Source organism: Alexandromys fortis, unplaced genomic scaffold (assembly GCF_014885135.2).
Source record: "Alexandromys fortis isolate MF-2015 unplaced genomic scaffold, M_Fortis_MF-2015_v1.1 scaffold_21, whole genome shotgun sequence".
NCBI classification, from domain to species: Eukaryota; Metazoa; Chordata; class Mammalia; order Rodentia; family Cricetidae; genus Alexandromys; species Alexandromys fortis.
This window is the reverse complement of record NW_026067905.1, coordinates 1,356,109-1,378,393: the sequence shown is the minus strand read 5'-3', so window position 1 is coordinate 1,378,393 and position 22,285 is coordinate 1,356,109. Positions and strand designations below refer to the sequence as shown.

Genomic DNA, 22,285 nt, shown 5'->3' with positions numbered 1-22,285 from the left:
TATATATATATATATGTTACACGCCACTCACACAAACACATGGACACACACACATAAATGCACACAAAATATGGACTGCTTCTTCAGTTTGTGTCATCCACGTCCAGGGTCCATACACACACTCTCTGAACCATTCCAGCTTTAACACATATGTTGTCAAAGCAAGAAGTTTCCTCAGCTTTAAAATGAAGAACTGACCAAGGAGATAACTCCAAAATATCTGTCCGCCTAGAGGCACATCCATCTCTATTTCTTTAGTGTGTATGAAAGCTCGTTCTTCAGATTCCCACGGTGTCCTTGAGTAACAGCTGCATCTAAGTATGAGTGTTAGCACCGAGTGTGAGATGGCTCCAGTTGATGCGGTCTCCCCTCCACACCACCACAGAAGAACAAGTGTGAAGAGAAAGTGGGTGGTTTGTACTAGTGGCCAGGTTTGCGGAGCAGCAGATGGCAGTTGACTTCAGGGGGTTTGCCCACCAGGAAATAAAACCCTGGTAGGTGAATCTTGAATAGGTGAGGTCCCAAGACCACAGTCCTCAGAATGTCTGGCTTTAGCTGTGCCTTCCATCTTCCTCTGGTATCTGACATGGTGTGAATGCATGTGGGGAGATCCCCACTGCCTGTAATGTAGTGTGTTTATCTAATAGAAGCATCCCATTCTACTGGGAAATTTTACCTGTGAATTATTATGAAGATTATTTTCTCCTAAACTGTACTGTTTAACTGAAACAATGAGTTTATATAATAATAGTGTTAGTTTAGATAGGATTTTGATGAGTGAGGGTCTTTAATAAATATATATAGTAAGGGATTATTATAGAGGTTAGTTTAGTGGAAAAATTAATATTGGTAAAAATAGGATAAATGTTACCCCTACCTCTGATAAAACAGAGGCTGCAGAGTATAAAAAATAAAACAAGGAAGTGTCACACAGCAAGAACACATGAGTTTCTATTAAGCAGCCATATAAACTGTGGCTTAGGTTAATGATTAAGAAAAACAATTGATTCTCAGTAACACAGTTAGCTTAAATTATTTAAATCTTAATGTTGGGCACTGAAACAAAGCCTTAGAATGATATCAGATTAAGATATTTTGATAACAGTTTTGAGGTTACAGATCAAAAAACAAAGCAGCCCAATTATTACTAGCTGACATACTTTTCTTGTGAGGTTCAGTTGGTGAACAAAGATGATTAATTTCTTGTAAAAAAAATTCATGGTAAATTCAAGCCAGAAAAGGTCAATAATTGGCCTGCCCCCCCCCCCCCCGCCCGCCAACATGACTGTGAATTCGCTCAGTAGGATTGGCTGCCACTGATAGGTCACCATTGGAGGGACTTTAACCTCAAATGTACCAAATCTGATTTGTAACCCCTGATTGGTTCTTTCTTCCTTGTCATAACTGGCACACAGTAGCCTCAAAATATGCTTAATAGTAATTTTTGACAAGTTTTTTTTTTTAAAGATCCAGTCAGTCCTGCCTCAACTTGGTATACCAGATTTTGTTGACTCCCCAAGTGGGCCTTACCCCTTCTGAGGAGTAGATAGGGGTGTTATGGGAGAAGCTGGGGTGAGAGAAGGGGAGAGAGAGGGAACTAGGGCTAGTATGTAATATTTAAAATTTTTTAAATAAAAAAGATCATGAAATAACAACAGCAACAAAAAAAGACCCATCCAGGAGTGATGGTGCACACGTCTAATTGCAGCACTGGAGAGACAGAGGCAGGCAGATCTTTGTGAGTTCAAGGCCAACCCAATCTACATAGTGAATTCCAGGACAGCCAGAGCTACGGAGTGAGAACCTGTCTCAAAAGAAAAAAAGCAAAATAAAATCAAACAAGTCCAAAAACCTTGCCCCCTGTGATTCTCAAAGTGTGAGACTAGGACAGTCAAGTCTCAAGTTTCCGGCCTACTTTTGTGAGTTGTTCTTGCCCAGCCTCTACAGAAATCAGTGTGGAAATTCTTCAAAAAGACTAGTGCTATATCTACCACAGGGTTCAGCTACACCACCTCTCAATCCTGATCCGCGTGGCTCCACATGGACACACCAGAGATTGGCACATCCATGTCAATACAGCACCAGTCATGGTAGCTGAGTTTTGGAACCGATTGAAGTGCCCACCAACAGGGAAACGAATTAAAAAAAAAAAAAGGGCATGCGCACACAGTGGGTTTGATTCCACCATGAAGGAGAACAAAACTATGCTCTTTTCAGAACGTGGGTGCAACCGGAGATCTTCATAACAAGAAAATTAGATCAGACTCAAAATGACAAAAATCATGTTTTCCGTCAACTGTGAGTCCTAGGTTTTACACAGATACATAAATTCATCCATGTATTTATAACATGGAAGTGATGTGGGAACTGTCTAGCAAAACAAATGAGTTTAATGGAAGAAAAAGAGGGGTTGTGGGTGATACAGATAGAATACATTCAACATATACTAAATTCTTGTCATGAAATTTGTTATGTAGAATGAATAGATACCAATTTTAAGTATTTTTGCAGTAATAAAAATACATATTCCCTCCCCAAGAATACAAATGAGGCCAGGAATTGCATTAATTGTAACGCCTTAATCCCAACACTCAGGAGTCAGAAACAGGCAGAGCTCTGTCACTTCAGGCCAATCTGGTCTACATAGCAAAATTCAGGACAGCCAGGGTTGCATAGAGAAGAAAGGAAGGAAGGAAGGAAGGAAGAAGGGAAGAAGGAAGGGAAGGAGGGAAGGAGAGAGGGAGGAAGGGAGGGAGGGAGGGAGGGGGAGGGGAGAGGAAGGAAGAAGGCAGGGGAGGAGAGGGGAGGGCAGGATAAGGCATACAATTTTTAAATTATCCAGATTGAAATGGATAGACTTCTTCTACTATAAAAACACAAAACTCAGTCAGCACTACTCAGTTCCCTAATCATGTTTCCAAGGATGTGACTCACCAGCGTGCTCTTCTGCGCCTCGGCTAGCTTCGTTGCGATGAAGTACTGAATTGGAGCAAGAAGCACAATGACAGCAGCACCAACCAGCGCACTTGATCCAAGCAAATTATACAGCAGGATTACTCCCATTATGATCTGGGAGGGAGCACAGAAAGAGAGCGTGAGCCAACTGTGGGAGCCAGCCACAGGGGCAATGTCATTAGTGATAATGGACACTCTTAATTATCTTAATCATCATACAAAGTTTATTTGGGGATCAACTCAGTGGTGACAGTTGGGTTTTGCTAAGATTTCTTTGTGCAGCTGAGTGGTGGGAATATATTTTTAGTGTTTCGATCTGTACAACTGGTGTCAAGCTGGGCTTTTACATGAAGCTGCAAAACAATCTCCTGGTGTTGTTTTTGACCAGATAACACAGACGTCAACTTGAAAAGATTTTAAAGGGTGGAAAAGGCTGTCACTCATCATAACCTTGATATTCTAGGTTCCCTTGGAATTGTACTAAATTTTCAGAGTTGTGGAAAGAAAGTACTGGCAGCATTTCACATGAGAACAGGAGGGCTGTTGGGGAACAGAGTTCCCTACTTAGTGTCTCCAAAAGTCATTTAAGACAAGAAAGCTAGGACTAACCAAACCTGTGAAGACAGCTGGGTGTGATGACACTAGCCTTTAGACCCCAGCACTAGGGAGCTGGTGTGGGACAATGGTTTGTATTCTGTCAATTATGTTTTAAATAAATGCTGATTGGCCAGTAGCCAGGCAGGAAGTATAGGTGGGACAACCAGACAAGTAGAGGCGGGTCAATGAGAACAGGAGAATTCTGAGAAAAAGGAAGCCCAATCCTCAGCAGTCCTGGCCCAGCCACAGAGCAAGCAAGATGTCACTGCCTTGCTGAATAAGGTACTGAGCCATGTGGCTAACATAGACAAGAATAATGGGCTAATATGAGTTTTAAGAGTTAATAAGAAGCCTGAGCTTAATTCTGTCAAACTCCCACCAGTGTTTGGCCAATCAGTTTAGTTAATGTAGACAGACCTCTGAGTGATTTCTTTGGGACTTAATGACAGCAGGAACCGGGAAGGACAGAAACCTCAGACAACAGGGAGCTGTGGGCAGGAAGGTTGCTGTGGGTTCAAGACCAGCTAAGAGTACATAAATAAGCTCCAATCCAACAAACAAACAAAACCAACCAATTACAAAGGCTCCCAAGCTACTTTATTGCATTCATTTTTCTTTTTTTTTAATCCATTTTTTATTTTTGGTTTCTGGGAGGGGTTCCCAACTTGCTACATAGCTGAGGCTGGCTAAACTAGCCGAGGCTGGTCCCATGCTTGCTCTCCATTACGCTCAAACACTTGTATTTTATGAATTTGAATTTCCACTAAAAACAAATTATAAATAATACATTTAAGAACTTGCATTTTATTGTTTTATTACTTTTAATAAATGTAGATACAGTGTGAGTTTCAATTTAAAGATGAGACTTTTGAAATAATGAAAAATGCCCCACATGGCAATCCAGAAAAAAATCTGGCAGTGTTTCTTTGGCCAGTTTTATCCAGGGGTCTGAAAACCCCATATTTTAAAAGCCTCACTTAAAATGCTACTTTATATAATATATAACTAAGTAGCACTTCAGCTTGTCATGTTTCAACTACCCAGTTAAAGCCATGGGATGTTTTGAAGTGACCACTCGAGTTCAGAAATGCTGGTGGGAGTTTGACAGAATGAAAGAGTCCAAACCTGGGTGTGGATGTGAACAGTAAATTCAACAGCCAGTGGATACTAGGTGCTATGAAACGTTAGACCCTCTTTCCAATGCTTTGGCCCCAGTGACTTATTTGAACTTGACAACTTCCACAGCTATGCCAAGAAGATATGTGTAGTCTGCCCATTGTAAAGTTAAAGAAAGCCAAACTTTGAGGGGTGCAACAGCCATGCATGCAAGGGGCACACAGGCACTGGAATTTAAGCAATGTAATCCCAAATCAGACTTTTTTTAACCTGCTCACATTCCTTAGTCTCATATTCCTTGTCTACAAAACTTGCCAAAGGACACTAGAACATTCGAACAGTAAACCCCTTCCTGAGCCAAGCATTCTCATCTCTGTTTGTTCTATTTCCCCTTCCAATGAGTGTCTTATGTGTATTGATCTACCTGAACAGGCATGGCCCACAGATTGGGACACAGGAACAAGAACCACATGAGCTGATTGGTTTCTATGGCAACCAAGTTGTTGATCTGTCCCAGGGTCATCTCACCCATGGATAGGTTGGAAGTGGAGAGCCGAAGGATTTTATTGTATATCATAGCCTACGAGGAGAAGGGAAAGATGAATGCCAAGCTTCAAACTTAAATCCAACACTAATTAGTTACTTCCATTGGAAAAACAATTATTTTAAGTTTTTGAAAATTTACAAGTCTCTCTATCTTCTTAAACTAATCATGTTTTTAAATATCAACTCGTATTTCCTAGGATTATAATTAAAACCTACACTCAACTTTAAACATTATGTTCGTGAATAAACAGACAAAGGGTGGTAAATGCAAGACTTTTGAAATATCTTTCTCAACGTGTTATTTTGAAAGTTCCCCCACACATTAAGTTCGTGTTTCTTTCATGAAGTAGAAGCTACAGATCTGGAAGCCAAGAGGGTCTATGAGAAGGGAGGGGGAAGGGGCTGTAGGAAGGGGGAAAAGGTTCAAAGTTGGGGGTTGGAGAGGGTAAGTGAATATGTGTGACTCAGAAACAGGAGGGGCTATTTTCAGGAGGTGAAAGGTACCAGCAAGAGAGAGAGAAAGAGAGAGAGAATAATGAAATGTGCATAGAAAATGTTACAATAAAGTCCATTATTTTATATGACACATTTTAAAAGAAGTAGATCCTAGAAGTTTACTGCCACAATATCAAACAAAGTGGAGTGGCGGCATTCCCTCCCTGTTAGTGGTCTCACCCATACACAGTGCACAGCATTTACGAGACACAAAGGTCCCTGTGGTCTACATACCAGCAGCGCCCCGCGGAGGTTGATGCCAGTCTCTATGGTCACATAGTAGGACGCCTGCAGAAACGTCCTTTGCAGGATAAGGGCCAGGAAGAGCAGGACTGCCAGCACGTAGGCGTTGTCCAGGAATTCCTTCGATGAGAGCGTCTCTGAAATCTTATCCCAGAGAAGGAGAAGAAACCAAATTAAAACCAGCTTTTTCATCTACCAGACGTATAATTTGTATTTCTTAAAGGATACATGATTTTCAATTTAACTCAATGTTCTTACAATGAAGACATCTATCTCCCTTGAGACGGGCTCTCTTATTGGTCTGAAGTTCACCAGGTCAACTAGATTGACTGGGGTTGAGCCCCAGGGGCTTTCCTGTCTCCATTTCCCCAGTGCTGCCATGATAATCATAAATCACCAGGCTGTTTTGCTTGTCAGTCAAGAAGTTGACTGACTGAGCTACCCTTGCCCATGGTCTTTAACATTATACACAGTTAACTTCTTCCAGTTTCCATGTATCCTAATTCGTGCCTAGTGAGACAAGTGTTAAAACATGTCATTCATTTCACCTGTGTCATATCCAGGAAGAAACGGTGACTTGTGAAAATTTGTCTCAGAAGGAAAATGACTGACCCCATCAGAGGGACAAGAAAATACATGGCTACAGTCAATGAAGCACACAGCATTACTAAAGTCAGGCTCCACCTTTTATTATTGAAATCTAGTATTGTGCCGGAGTCTAGAAAGCACACAGATTTTGTAGTTTCAACTCCTTCGTAGTCCCCGTCTCCTCCTCCTCCTTTTATTGTGGTCAATAAGTGAATGAACATGTAATTGGAGGCGAAGTGTAAAACCGCAAGCAAATTTTGTGGCTTCAGAATGGCCGTTCTAACTGCAGCAAAGTCTGAGGAGATGGATGGAGTTAGGGACTAGGCAAGCAAGCGTTTGTTCAGATGACGAACTTGAGCTAAATATGTGACGCTGTTATTTGTGAGGGGATTTCAGTAAAGTGTATTTATTTGTTTGTTTGGTTGGTTGGTTTTGGTTCTTTGAGTTAGGGTTTCTCTCTGTAGCTTTGATGCCTGTCCTGGAACTAGCTTTGTAGACCAGGCTGGCCTCAAACTCATAGAGATCTGCCTGCCTCTGCTTCCTGAGTACTGGGATAAAAGGTGTGCGACACCACCACCTGGTTTAATAAAGTGTTCTTTTTAATTAGTAAGATTTTTACTTCTATTGGCTTCTTCATCTGTCTTCAGCATGTGAACCCCCACTCCATTCTCCAAGCCCTAGTTCAGGCATGTGAACCCCCACTCCTACCCCACCTCCATTCTCCCAGTCCTACTTCAGGCATGTGAACCTCCACTCTTACCCCGACTCCATTCTCCCAGCCCTAGTTCAGGCATGTGACCCCCCCTCCACTCTTACCCCGACTCCATTTTCTTACCCTGCAGTTCAGGTGTGGGCTGTTAAGCCTGGATTTTTCTACACAGCTACTGAATAACCTAGTTCCTTATGCTTAGGTATCAAGCCCTTTCCTGACAGGAAATGGAGACAGGAGGCTCACTAGGGCTCAGTGGCCACCCAGTTTTAGTCAATTTAACTCAGTGATAAGCTTGTCTCGAAAAGCATTAAGGCGGAAGAATGATTGAGTAGAACACCCAATGTCAACCTCTGGTCTACACACACACATACGCTCACACATACATACATACTCACCTGAAAATACACATGCACACACACACACACACACAAAACAGCAAAGAAGAATATACACTATTAAAAACCACATTGCTCATACTGTTGCCACAGAGCTTTGAAACAGTGATTTAATGTCCTCACATCCTATTTAAAGATTACTATAAAAATCAAGTAAAATAACGAATGTGAAATTTTTGCAAAAAGTTTCTTACTCATGAAGGGTGATTGTGAAATATTTATAAGCTCCAATTCTTAGGAATAATAATTTTAATGGGTATTTACATTCATATAATATATATATATATAATTTTCTCTAGAAGGAAAATTATTAGTTTTACTTAAACATTCATTTTCTCTATAAAAAAAGCTTGCTTGAATTTCTCATATTACTACATTAATAAAGTGGCAATTACAATGTAATCATCCAATAATGTATTTCCTTTCTAAAGTACTGTGAGCCAGGCAAGATGGCTCAGAGAATAAAGGTGCTTGCCACCAAGACTGATGACCTGAGGCCAATCCCCCAGAACCACATGATGGAAAGAGAGAACACACTCTACTCCCATGACTTGTCCTCTGATCTCCACATGTTAGCTATGTCATTCACATGTCCACACACATACACGCTGTAGTGATCTGAGTAACAATGTCCCCCATAGGCTCCTATGTTTGAATACTGGAACCTAGTTTGTGGAACTGCTCAGGAAGGATTAGGAGGTGTGGCCTAGATAGAGGAGCTGTGTCACAGAGAGCAGGCTTTCAGGTTTCAATAACATGACACTCCCGGTTATGCATTTCTCTGCCTCATGTTCATGGATCAAGATGTTAGCTCTCAGCTACTGCTCCAACACCATGCCTGCCTGTCTGCTGCCATCATGATGGTCTCATGATGGTCACAGAGTCTAGCCCTCTGGAACTATAATCATCCAACAAACTATCTTCTATGAGTTTCCTTGGTCACGGTGTCTTCATAGCAATAAAAAGTAACTAATGCAAACACAAGCTAAATAATAAAAAGAAAAACATGAACTTACTCCTGCTGTGCTGTTTGTCTTGTTCTTGGTTTCATTCACACTCTGGACTATTCCAGAAATACAGAGAGGACCAGCAAACCCCAGCAAGTCAGCTAAGTATCGGAACGTGCTGCTCAGTAAGATTGGTCTCCCAAAAGCTCTGTACATGGCCAGCCATATGGATGGGGTTCGATTCGGATGGTCTGCAACTTTTTTCTGAAACAAACAAGAGACCCAAGTAAAACCATGAAGCAGCAACTGACAGTGATATGCTTTCTGAAATCCCAATGATATTGTAAAGACCTAAAAATAATTGAGGAAATTTCAGTGCAACATGGAAAATTCTGCATCCTTGCATCTTATAAAGATAGTAGCTATCAGACCCTCCACAATGAAACAGATACAACATAGTATATAAGCTAGTTCTTCTATATCTCTGCATTATTTTTAGTTGTCAAGGGATGACAGGGGATTCTTATGGACAAATTCATATCTAGTTCTGTTGAGCTTGGAAAATATGTATCAGTCATGAATATAACCAAAGAAAATCATATAAAAAAACAAGATGATGAGAGATAAGGTAAGGTGTTATGAGGCTCCAACCATGTATTTCCTTTCAAAAATACTGTGAGGGGGATAGGCAAGATGGTTCAGTGAGGTAAGGTGCCTGCCACCAAGCCTGGTCACCTGAGATCAATCCCCAGAATCCACTCCTACAAATTGTCCCCTGATCTCTACATATAAGCTATTGAGTGCAAGTGTCCACACACATACATATTATAGAGATTTGAATAAAATGGCGCCATAGGCTCACATGTTTGAATATTCAAATATGTTTGAATTTTGTATTCATAAAAGGTTCCCAGTCATAATCCCTTAAGCTAAAATAGATGATCTCCCATGATTTGTCTTTCACATTTTCTTAGCTTCATGAAGAGTAGTAGTCAGTTCATTTTTAAATTGTTGGAGACTTGTGTTTGAAAAAGAAAAAATGGATACATGCTCAAAGTAAGCATTGAATCACACATTGGCCATCTTTTGTTAAGACTTTAAGGCCTGACTGTCTATGGTGGCAATGAAGACAACTCAATGGAATAAAAGGCTGGGGCATAGTTTAGCTGGTAAACCACTTGCCTTAAAAGAATGAGGACTTGAGTTCAATCATCAGAAATCACATGAAAAAAGCCAGGCATTGTGACTCAGATTCCTAACACTAGGGAGGCATCCCTGGGGCTCACTGGCCAACCAAAATACCTCACAGAGGAGTCCTGTGTCCTGCTGAGAGACCCTGTCTCAAAAAACAGATGGAAAATCTCCTAAGGCAACCTATGACTATTATATGGCCGCCACATGCATGCAAACACACACAATGGAATAGAATTTGTCTTTCCTATTCAGTTGCCCTTTAGAGTCAGTGATTTCTTCATTTTCTCTGGTTTACTCACAGTACATGAGCATGGCAAATTCAAGCTATACATAGAAATTGTGCAGGAAACCTGAGGTAACTTTAGTCTATATTTTACATATTTACTTTAGCAGAGAAATGTACACACTTTGATACAATACTTTCCTCAAGGGAAACCAGAAAAATGACTCAGGCCCATTCGAAGCAACCTTCTTCTGCAATAGCAATTTCAAAACACAGAATTCTGATATACGAGGTTCATTTACCATAAACACTTAGCTAATTTTCATTTATAGTTGCCAAAAATAGCTCTTTAACTGATTCAGCATGCAAGATTCCCTTTCATCATTATGAATACCAACATTTTACAGACAGTTGTAACCAAATACATCTACAACTATGTGTCATCACACCCAGGACTGTTTGAAATGGTAACAAGACAAATTTCAAATTTCCAAAGGAATAAGTAGGATTGAGATGCACTGTATACATGTATGAACTTGTCAAAGAATAAAGCAGGAGTATTTTTATAATGAAATATCACTTATTTTTAATATTTTAGGAAATTATTAAAACAAAAAAGTTCTAGAAGCAGTCAACTTTTGAATACATTTATGATAATATTTAAAATAAGAGTTGACACTCCTTTAATATCTATAGTTTCCAAGTCTGAACTGCAGGACCAATTTGTTAATAATCAATATGAAATATCAGAGGTTATTAGTGCTGGGCCTGGTGGCACATCCCTTTAATCCCAGCACTCAAGAGGCAGAGGCAGGCAGATCTCTATGAATTCAGGGCCAGCCTAATCTACAAAGCAAATTCTAGGACAACTAGGACTGTTACAAAGAGAAATCCTATCTCAAGAAACCAAAAGAAGGGCAAGGGTAATTATTAATGAACATATGTTGTGGGATATTACTTTAACTATGTAAATAAGTATTGCATTTGTTTATGCTGTATTTGTTTAACTAGGCAAAAATTGTTACATTTGTTTATGCTGCATTTATTTAACTATGTAAAGCTGTGTTGCTGTTTTACCTTACCTGCCTAAGCCTAAGGCATCTGATTGGTCTAATAAAAAACTGGGATAGCAAATAGCTAGGCAGTAGATGGATAGATGGGATTGGTGGGCAGAGAGAACTAGGAGGAGGAGAAATGTAGGTTTGAGAAGAGAGCAAAAAGAGAGAAGGGAGAAGGAGAGGGAGATGCCTGGAGTCAGCCAGCCAGACACAGAGTAGGATATACAGAATGAAAACAAAGGTAAATGCCCCAAGGAAAAATGTAGATGAAGATAAATAGGGTAAATAAAGCTATAAAAACTCCTGGGAGAAACATAAGATAAGGCTGAGCATTCATAACTTATAATAAGTCTCCATGTCTTGTTTGGGAGCTGGTTGGTGGTCCAGAGAGAAAGCCTACTATAATATATAGTATATTATAATATATGATATATAGTATATATATCATATTTTAATCATAATTAGAAAAGTTATTCCCAAGATACTTGAGAAGAATTAAAATGTATGAGCTATTAATATTCTACAGTAACAGGTTAGTTACATGGGGTCGCTCAACTTATTATGTTTTAAGTGTATGGTCATTTTACCTTCTGTATGTTTGTGTACCATGTGTGTGCAGTACCCTCCAAAGTCGTAAGATGGCATTGGATCTCCTGGGAATGGAGTGATAGATGGGGATGAGCCATTCTGTAGGTGCTGAGAATCAAACCAAGACCTCTGGAAGAGCAGCAAGTGCTCTGAACCACTGAGCCATCTCTCCAGACCCTGAGCTCATTTAATGTGTACTTGAGCACGTGTCCTGGGGAAAAAACTGTGCCCCCACTGTCCTTCCTTATCTGACTAGGGACAACAATCATTACATCTTTTTACTCCAGTAGCCCTTCCTCTTTTTCCCTGGTTGTGTAATCAAGATAAAGTCAAACTACTGGGTGAGATAGATGGGGAAAAAAATCTATATTCCTTTGGCCAGATATTAATGAGCTTTGTACTTTCACATTTGCTGAGCCTTCTCTCTCTCTCTCTCTCTCTCTCTCTCTCTCTCTCTCTCTCTCTCTCTCTCTCTCTCTCTTCCTCTCTTCCCCCCTCTCAGGTTATAGATATCGAAGACAAATGCCATTACCTTTTGTTCTTCATAGGCATCCTTCAGGCAAACATAATTTGTCACCGCCCTCATTGCAATCGGCAACTTCCCAATCGCCTTCAGATCAATAGGCTTCCTGTGAGCAGATATGATTAGCGTGTTCATCCACCAGTACGTTGCTTTGGAGAGTAAATTCACAAATGGCTGGAGGAACCTCACACCCAGGTCCTGGAGGTCTTCGGGAGGCTTCACTTTCTGAGGATTCATGAAGAAAACATATCTCTGCAGGAGGAAGAATTCCACAGTGTGACCTTTAGCTTACTTCTCTCTCCACAGACTAAAAGTAAAACCACAACCTTTCCCACATTTTTGTTTAAGGCAGCCAAAACTCATGTTTTAATTTATGGTTCTTTCCATTGCATTCTGAAATATCCTTGCAATGTTTCTCCCTTACTTTCCTTAGACTAACCAGCTAGTTGTCAGAATTCCATATTGAAACCATTTGGAGACAATTCTGAAATATTAATTAGTCCATTAAAAGAACCTATTTTTATCCTATGATAGGGGTAATATAATGAAGATCGCTCTATCAAATCATTGAGATTTTAGCACCATTGTTGAGTTACATGGTTTGGCTAACTTTTATTGTTTGTTATGCACATTCATTGCAGTGTGCATCGTTCTACTCATAAAGTTATTTGATAGAAAATAAATATTGAAAACTGTGTTAGTGCTAGTAGTATCTCACACAATGAAGCATTAAGAACCGAAAGTCCAGAAGAATTGAAAGCACAGGCTCTGTGTGCCTTAACTATGGTTTTAACTACTGCATGTTGGACATGTATCTAGTTACTACTATAGACTCCTCATCAGGGAAATGAGAAGAGTAGAGAAAACTATCTTCTCTATAGTCATCAAATTCAAGATTCATATTTTGATAAACCCAGACATGTCTTTGACCAGTCATGGATGAATAGTTCAATTACTACCTGTGCGAGCATAAATAGAGTCTGGTTCACACAGATTCTGAGACATTAACACACATGCACACACACACACACACACACACACACACACAGGCTCATAGAGGTAAATACTTGGTCCTCAGGTGGTGAAATTGTTTGGGAAGAATTAAGAGATGTGGCCTTGTTAAAGATGGTGTGTCACTGAGGGTGGGTTTCATAATTTCAAAAGACTGGTGCTATTCCCAGTCTCTCCGTCTGTCTGTCTGTCTGTCTGTCTATCTATCTATCTATCTATCTATCTATCTATCTATCTATCTATCTATCTATCATCTATCTATCATCTATCTATCTATCATTTATCTATCTATTTATGTATCTATCTATTTACCTATCTATCTATATCTCTGTCTATCTGTTTCATGTTTGTGGATCAAGATATAAGCTCACAACTACTGTTCCAGTGCCATGCCTGCCTGCCTGCCTGCTTGTCCTCCTACTTGCTTGCCACCATGCTTGCCATGATGAACATGAACTCTAATCTCCTGAAACTGTTATTACCCCTAGTAAACCCTTTCTTTTTTAAGTGTAACACAAATAAATCACATATCCTTTCTTTCACATACCCCCCACTTCAGAAACACTACCTATTCCTGTTTGGCTGTAGTCTGTAAGGCTGTGGTCTTAAGCGGCAGTCATCACACAAATGCCATTGGTACTCACTCTGACCCGGATGACGTTGATCTCCACAGCCATCAGCAGCCCATTCAAGATTACCATCACTCCTGTGATGCAGAAGCGCAGATCTGACACTCCCCACCCCAACTGCCAGTATTTGACCAACTTTATTGTCTTTGTGATAAAGGCCATCACCCAATATAGGAATAAAGCTGCAGAAAGAGAAAGGGGAAATGTAAAACCACTAACATTTCAACATAAATATATAGGATTCTGTCAGTCTCTAAAGTGGTTTGTCTATGTATACTCCTTAAGACCTTCAGTTACATAAAGAATTAACAACTTGTTATCTGTGTAATTTATTGTTTAGGTAGGAACATTGTAGTTCCTAGTGTGTGTGGATCATTGTTGGCATGGAATCACCGTGAGATTGATACAGCTGTGGGGCAGAGCTTCTGCTGTACTGTTAACCTTCAAGGAGGAAGAGATGCTTCTCAAACAAGTAGCTTTAAACAGCACAGCCATCTGCAGGACACAGAAACAAGCAATGACCCTGAAGAGCAGCCTAGTCCTTGACACCTAGCTCCTCACCACCACAGCCAGCATCATACCATGAATGCGAGTGAGAAGCAAAAAGATATCTATAGCTCTGCGGACACGAAAGTAGTCTGCTCTGTACTGGGGTCCTTACAATCGAATACAGGATAAAGATGAATCTAGAACACACCAGACAATCCAGTCTGGGTAACATTTAGCAGAGCCAGAATGCTTCAGAGTGCTCTCCTTTCCTCCCTGAAGCAGGGTGTACATTGGCTTCAACACTCAACATATATCAGGGATTTTAAGCTGAAGATGTATGCAGAAATGGAGATAAATTTAAGGGATATTACCAGACCAAATAATCCACTGTCTAAAGAGATTCACCTTAAATACTAGAAACAGGTTGAGAATACATGATGGAAAACTAGGAAGCATAGGATCCTGGAGAAACCATATTAACTATAAGACAAGTAGACTTCAGGATGAAATATTAGCTGGAAGAAAAAATGTCATTAATATTCTAATAACAATAAAAGAGTTTTTTGGTTTTGGTTTTTGTATTTTTGAGACAAGGTATCTCTATGTAACAACCCTGGCTGTCTTGGAACTTGCTTTGTAGACCAGACTGGCCTGGAACTCACAGAGATCTGCCTGCCTCTGCCTTCCAAGTGTTAGGATTATTAAAAGTGTGCTCCATCACACCCGGCCTTAAAAGGGTCTATTTCTCAACAATCAAATTATGAGTGGCCCAATGAAAACTTCAAGATCTAGACACTCTCAAGCATCTCATATTATTTGATGTCAGTGAAACTATCCAGTCTTTGGCGTTATAAGATCTACTCACCACCTTCAGACTATACCTTCACAATAACTGACCATGGAGCTGATAATTAGGAAGAAAGGCATAATAAAATCAAAACAAAAATGAGATATAACTCAGCAGTCAAAGCAATTATTGCATAAGCCGCCAGCGTGAGGACTGGGGTTCAGATCCCTAGACCCACATGAGTGCTGAGTGGTCTCAGTGAACCACCTGTATTTCCAGCACCCAGAGGGCAGAGACAAGGGACCCCTGGAGCAGACTGGCTAGTCAGAGCAGCTGTATTGGTGAACTCTTGGGTCATAGGAAAGGCTCTACCTCAGTGAATAAGGCAGAAGAGCAATGAGGATGATTCCTAACTTCCACCTGAGGCAGCCGCACACGTGCACATTTATGCAACTGCACCTATGCATTCATGTGTCCACACATATATGAACATGCATAGGCATCTGGACACAATACAAAAATGAAGGAAACAAAGCAACAGGAACCATTCATAGTATGGTTGTATTCATTTCACAATGTAATTAAATTTTAAAATAAAACTGGGAATGGTGATTCATGCCTGTAACCCCAGAACTTGGAACACTAATCAGATGCAAGAGAATCAGAAGTTTGAGGTCAACCTGAACTACATATTGAGACCCTTTCTCACACACACACAGAGAAAATGTCAAAAACAAAGTTGGAGAGATGACTCAGCAGTTAAGAGCACTGGCTGTCCTTCCAGAGGACCCAAGTTCAATTCCTAGAACCCACATGGTAGCTCACAACCATCTGTAATTCCAGGAAATCCAGTATCTTCTCGAGTATATACATGGTACACATATACACATGTCAGCAAAAATACCCGTACACATAAAATGAAAACAATAAAATAAAATAAACAAAAGTGTTACATTTTTTTAAAGTCAAGAGCAATGCCTGTCACCTCTGCTTGTTGCTAACACTTGACAGACACTTAACAACTTAAAACAGCCTACACTTGTCTGGCAGTTTTCACATGCTGTGAGTCGAAGCACATGTCATCTGGATTCTCTCAACAAACGCAAGTCAAGTGATGACAGCAGGACCTGCACTGCTGGTCAGCAGTGGACCAACGGACTTTGAACATTTGTCCTTGCCACATGTTGTTGGAGCCTCCTTGACCTCAGGAGAATATGTGACAGATTAGGAACGCCACGCACAGAAACAGAGCAGTCACCTCCGAGTCTTTCTGCTTGGGAAGCTAGCTAGATGTCTCCAAATGCTTAGAAATTTAACCGAGTATATCTAATAATCCATGTGAAAGGATAGTTCCTGTACACACTAGAAAACATTCTACGTAAATTCTACTTTATGTAAAAAATTAAGAAAAACTAAACTTAGAGTAAGATTATTGTTTTAGACATTCATTTTGCAGAGGTAGAAACCAAATCAGTGTTTCTACCTTAAAAGTTATGGGAAGGAGGACAAAGGAGAAAATCTGGAGAAAGAAGGCAGTGGATTGCAAATAGAAAAGGGCAGAACACTGAGACAGTGTGTCTGAACTAATGGGAGCTCACTAAACACAGCTGGACTGGGACTGAATGAGCATGGGATCAAACTGGACCCTCTGAATGTGGAGCCAATGATAATGGCACTGGGATTTGTCTCTACTGCATGTACTGGCTTTTTGAGATCCTATTCTATTTGAATGCACACCTTCCTAAGCCTGGATGGAGTGGGGAGGGCCTTGGACTTCCCACAGGGCAGGGTACCCTGCCCTCTCTTAGGACTGGAGTGGGAGGGGGAGAGGGTGAATCAGGAAGCAGGAGGGAAGTGGGAAAAGGGGAGAAAGTGGAAATTTTGATTGGTATTATTTATAAAGTAATAAAAAATTATCGGGAAAAAAATAATTCAGGGGAACAATTAAAAAAGAAAAGAACAGAACACAAAAATGAACAACTGATGAAAGACTGCCCTGAGGAACATTAGCAAGACCAATCAGAAAAGACCATAGCAGACTGGTAATTCCTTAATCAGGTTAGACAAAAAGGGAGACTAAAATGGCCAGCATTGGGAATGGAGGCAGAGATGTCTCTAGCTTCATGTTTTGTTTTCATCTGTAAGGATGATAACCAGGGACAACTTTCTGTTATCCTATCTGAAAGCTTATACCAAAGGAAATTGCTTAGAACCAATGACTGTGTGTGTGAAGTAAAGAGTCTTGCCTCCTAATAGCATCTTATAGCACTTGGATTTTAAGTGTATTGTGGTTCTCAAAACAAAAGTTAAAACTACAAACTTTCCAGAGAAAGCACGAGATAGTAAAGATTTAAACATAGGAAGAAATAACAACAGAAAACCATTGGATAAACTACACCACATCAAAATTAGATTTTTCTATTTAACAGGAAACCCAGTTAAAGATATGAGTTTGAATGTTCCACACCCGGAGGAAAATATTATGATGATGTCATGGTATTTAATACACGAAGAGTACTTCTACAACTCAAAGATAAAACACAACTTACTGAAAATAAGACAAAACATAACAACAACCACTTTAAAAAGATTGCAAGGATACCAACTCGACACCTCACAAAGACACAGCCAAGAAATCCATCAAATGGCACTCTGTGCTAGGAGCCAAGAAAGATGCATATTAAAGCCACAATAAGTTACTGGTATACACCCACCAGTCTAGATGCATGAGGTGCACCAAGCTCGCTGAGTCTGTGTCCGCAAGGAACTGAAAATGTAGCAGACTGTTAATGAAAATATAAAATGATTCAACAACTTTCGGGAAGCATCTGTTGGCTTCTTACTGATATAGACATATGCCTCTACCTGCCCTATGGCCCAGAAGTTCTCTCGGAAGTTTTTATTCTAAAGAAATAAGCTCATATTTTCACGAAATTTCATAATAGCCCTTTACTGTCCTAACAGCCCGACTCCAGACAGAGTCTGGGTATGCGTCAACACCACAGGGAAAAAAGAGTTTCTACAGAGGAATACTGTTCCACAGTTGATCCTAAGGACAAGACACTGACCAAAGTACACTGTAAATGAGCCTCACAGAATGATTCTGAGAGAAAGCAGCCCACATTGAAAGAGTTGAGAGTATTTGATTCAATCTGTGTGAAACTGGAGAACAAGCCAACCTCCTCATGGTGGAGGAAATCAGGATGGATGTTGTCTCTGTGCAGGCGGAAGGGAAGTGAGGGTAGTCTAAGACAGATGGAGGCTCCATGCTCAGCTGAGGGCGATGCTGGGCGGGGCTGATGGGCTACACATAGCTAACAGTTCAAGGCCTTTTAGCTTCAGGAATGCAAACTTTAGTTCACAGGAAGAACTATAGACAAAGGTTAACTCCAGTTAGGGAACACGTGGGTGTGTGTGTCTTTATGTGTGTAAAACAAGTAGAAAAATAAAGATTTGTGCTGAAACAAACAGAATGAACCCTAAACTGAAGAATTTTGGGCAGTATGTAAATGAGTACTTGTATAATTCTTTCAATTTTCTGCAGGTTTGGAAGTTTTCATCATGAATTTGTAATTGGAACAAATTCCAAGTTCATGATTTTAAAGTGAGCATTTTTTTTTTCTGGGATCAAATCTTTCTCTTAAAATGATGGGAAAGTAGCCCTCTCTTTTCATTGTATCGGTCCCTCATTTTAGACATAAACTAAAGCCTTGTCTCCCACCTACATAACAACTGTGCACTGATTTTGACTTCAAGTCCTTAAATACATTGTTAAATTATACATGTTCTTTTCATTTATATCCTGTAACTTAATTATATGCTTTCAAATATTTTTTTTTGTTGCCCATTAGAAATTCCCTGTAGTTACTAAAATGTCTTTGTCAGAGTTCAGGCTTTGGCAAACCTTTTGTGCTAATTAGATTCTCTTCCCCCAGCCATTTGTCAGGCAACCCAGAATTAAGCCATCAGTATTTTTTTATGAGCCATATTGACTGTCAACACCTTCTTGACAATAAGGCACTACTGTATATTTGATTTCTTCTTATAGTCTCCTGGTCAGTAGTCAATGGCATTTTCCCACATCAACCACATAAAATCTGAGGTCTTTGGGTAGTTCTAAGCTTGCGCTCCTACTAACACGTGATTGTGGTTCTAACTTTGACAGGTTCACAGGACCCTCAATTTCACCAGGGGCCCAGGATCATCTCAGTTGCGTCTTCATGACAATGTATGCAAAAATAGAAATATGAGTCAAAGTTCTGAGCCCAACCTACTGGAAAGAGTTCTATCATGTCACCATAAGGCAAAAGTGAAGTAAAGAGCATTCAACTCCCCATTTCTAGAGGTCAAAGGAGCCAGAGAAGCTAACTGGACAACCATAACCCCCATGCAGGAGAGGGCAGCTAAGCTTTGAGAGGCTGTTCCCCTTGACTGCAATCTTTTCAGCATGCTACAATGCTCACTCTGCTGCAAGTAGACGTCTGGGAACTCCCCAAGAGACCTACAGCAGAATGGAATCCACTGGCATCACCAGAGGGTGGGAAAGGCCCTTGGAAGTTGTCTCAAGACTCCAAGGCAAAGGGATACATGGAGCTATGTGAGATAACATGTTCACAGGGCCACTATGTGTTAAGCTCTGATGGTTAGAAAATGATTCTTTAGTAGAGTTTGAAGTCTGGAGTGGTGATGCCTCCAGAAGTTCATTTATTGTGCAGGGTTGTTTTGGCTATCCTGGGTGTTTTTGCTTTTCCAAATGAAGTTGAGTATTGTTCTTTCGAGGTCTGTGAAGAATTTTGCTGGAATTTTGAAGGGCATTGCATTGATTCTGTTGATTGCTTTTGGTAAGATTGCCATTTTTACTAAGTTAATTCTACCTACTCAAGAATAGGAGAGATCTTTCCATTTTCTGGTATCTTTGTCAATTTCTTAAAGATTTAAAGTTCAAACTCTACTATAGAGCTACAATATTGAAAACAGCCTGGTATTGGCATAAAACATACAGGAGGACCAATGGAGCCAAATCAAAGACCAGAACATCAATCCACACATCTACAAACACCTAATTTTTGACAAGGAAGCAAAACATATAAAATGGAAAAAAGAAATCATATTTAACAAATGGTGCTGGCATAACTGGATACCAACATATAAAAGAATGAAAATAGATCCATATCTATTGACATGCACAACACTCAAGTTCAAATGGATCAAAGACCTTAACATAAAACTAACCACACTGGACCTCATAGAGAAGAAAGTGGGAAGTATACTTGAATGCATTGGCAGTGGAGACCACTTCCTAAATATAAAGCCAGTAGCACAGACACTGGGAGAAACAATAAATGGGACATCCTGAAACTGAGAAGCTTCTGTAAAGCAAAGAACAAGACAAAACTGCAGCCTAAAGAATGGAAAAATATCTTCACCAACCCCACATCAGACATATGGCTTATCTCCAAAATATACAAAGAACTCAAGAAATTGGTCATCAAAAGAACAAAAAAATCCAATAAAAAATAGAGTACAGACCTAACATAGAACTCTCAACAGAGGAATCTAAAATGGCTGAAAGACACTTAAGGAAATACTAAACATCCTTAGCCATCAGAGAAATGAAAATCAAAACAACTCTGAGATTCTATCTTATACCTGTCAGAATGCCCAAGATGAAAAACACTTATGCTGGAGAGGATGTGGGGTAAAGGGAACACTCCTCCATTGCTGGTGACAGTGCAAACTGGTACAACCCATTTGGATGTCAGTACGGTGGTTTTTTCAGAAAAAATGGGAAACAACCTACCTCAAGATCCAGCAATACCACTTTTGGGTATATACCTAAAGGATGCTCAATCATACCACAAGGACATGTGCTCAACTATGTTCATAGCAGCATTATTTGTAATACAGAACCTGGAAACAACCTAAATGCCCCTCGACCCAAGAATGGATAAAAAAAAAAAAACAGTAGTACATTTGCACAATGGAGTACTACAGAGCAAAAAAAATAATGACATCCTGAAATTTGCAGGTAAATGGATCTATAAAGAATCATTGAGTGAGGTAGCCCAGATCCAGAAAGACAATTATCATATGTACTCACTCATAAGTGGCTTTAAGATATAAAGCAAAAAAAAAAAAAAAAACAGCCTACAGTCCACAACCCCAGAGAACCTAGATACCAAAGAGGACCCTAAGGAGACATACATGGATCCAGTCTGCATGAAAAGCAGAAAAAGACAAGATCTCATGAGTAAATTGGGAGTGTTGGGATCGTGAGGATGGTAGAAAGGGAGAAGGGAGGAAGGCAAGGGAGAGGAGAAAATATATTTCTCAATAATAACAATAATTAAAAAAGAAGGAATTGTCAACTGTTAGTACTCTCTCTAAAGTCTTGAATATTGTAAATTAGCACATGGAAAGGAGTGCTTTTTAAATTTATATGTTATTCTATAATATGCTGCAATGTTGCCGAATAAGGTAAATTTTCATCAAATTAAAAAAACACACACACAATGGGTGTGGCAAAGCACAATAAGTAGTCAAGCAGAGTTGGGATGTCCCCATTTCACAGACCTTACCAGTAAGGAGAGCACGAGTCCTGTGGAGTCAGATGCTGTGACACCACAACAGAGTGTGTAAGGTCTGCGTGGCATTGAATCCTCTTGTCCTCCAAGGCCCCCAGTGGAGAAGAGGAAAGAGAGGAGGACAACAGAGATGGACACCACACAGCGTGGATGTAACCCCTCTGAGGACCACTCGACTTCAGTCACCCTATGTTCCACTAGGAACTTGCCATTCTCCCTCTAAACTGCTGTCTTCATCACTCTGAAACGCACTGAAGTCTCCCTAAGCAGTGGGAAATCTGTCCCTTCCATGTCCTGCCTGTCCCAACTCTTGGACTGTAAATGGATCTAAGCAAACTTGCCATGCAGGCCCATATGGGAATAAAAACTAGAGATGTAGAGACGGTCATCCAGTCCCAAACCACAATGAGATGGTAATACATCAGTTTTGCTTTTTCTGCCTTCATTAAACATATATCTTCTCCCAAAAATGATTTTTGATGTCCCCAAGGCCAGCACATCGCTCTACCTCCCCCACTAGCACATTGCAGAGGGTATTTATTGGAGGGAAAATGGAGTTGTCACAGCTTAGGATGCCTTAATGCATCCCCAACCTCACATTCATT

At 40.2% G+C, this 22,285-nt stretch overlaps 1 protein-coding gene across 4 annotated transcripts in view; it reads right to left on the bottom strand.

Moving 5' to 3' along the window:
• Positions 1-22,285, bottom strand: part of Abcc9 (ATP binding cassette subfamily C member 9) — a 124,383-nt gene that overhangs the window by 91,488 nt on the left and 10,610 nt on the right. For all 4 annotated transcript variants that reach the window (XM_050135246.1, XM_050135244.1, XM_050135243.1 and 1 more), the window contains 6 exons: positions 13,836-14,002; positions 12,190-12,432; positions 8,664-8,858; positions 5,944-6,096; positions 5,093-5,248; positions 2,935-3,069 (listed from right to left, as the gene is read on the bottom strand). In XM_050135246.1, coding sequence (XP_049991203.1) covers positions 2,935-3,069; positions 5,093-5,248; positions 5,944-6,096; positions 8,664-8,858; positions 12,190-12,432; positions 13,836-14,002 — 1,049 coding nt within the window. The remainder of the gene's footprint in view (positions 1-2,934; positions 3,070-5,092; positions 5,249-5,943; positions 6,097-8,663; positions 8,859-12,189; positions 12,433-13,835; positions 14,003-22,285) is intronic.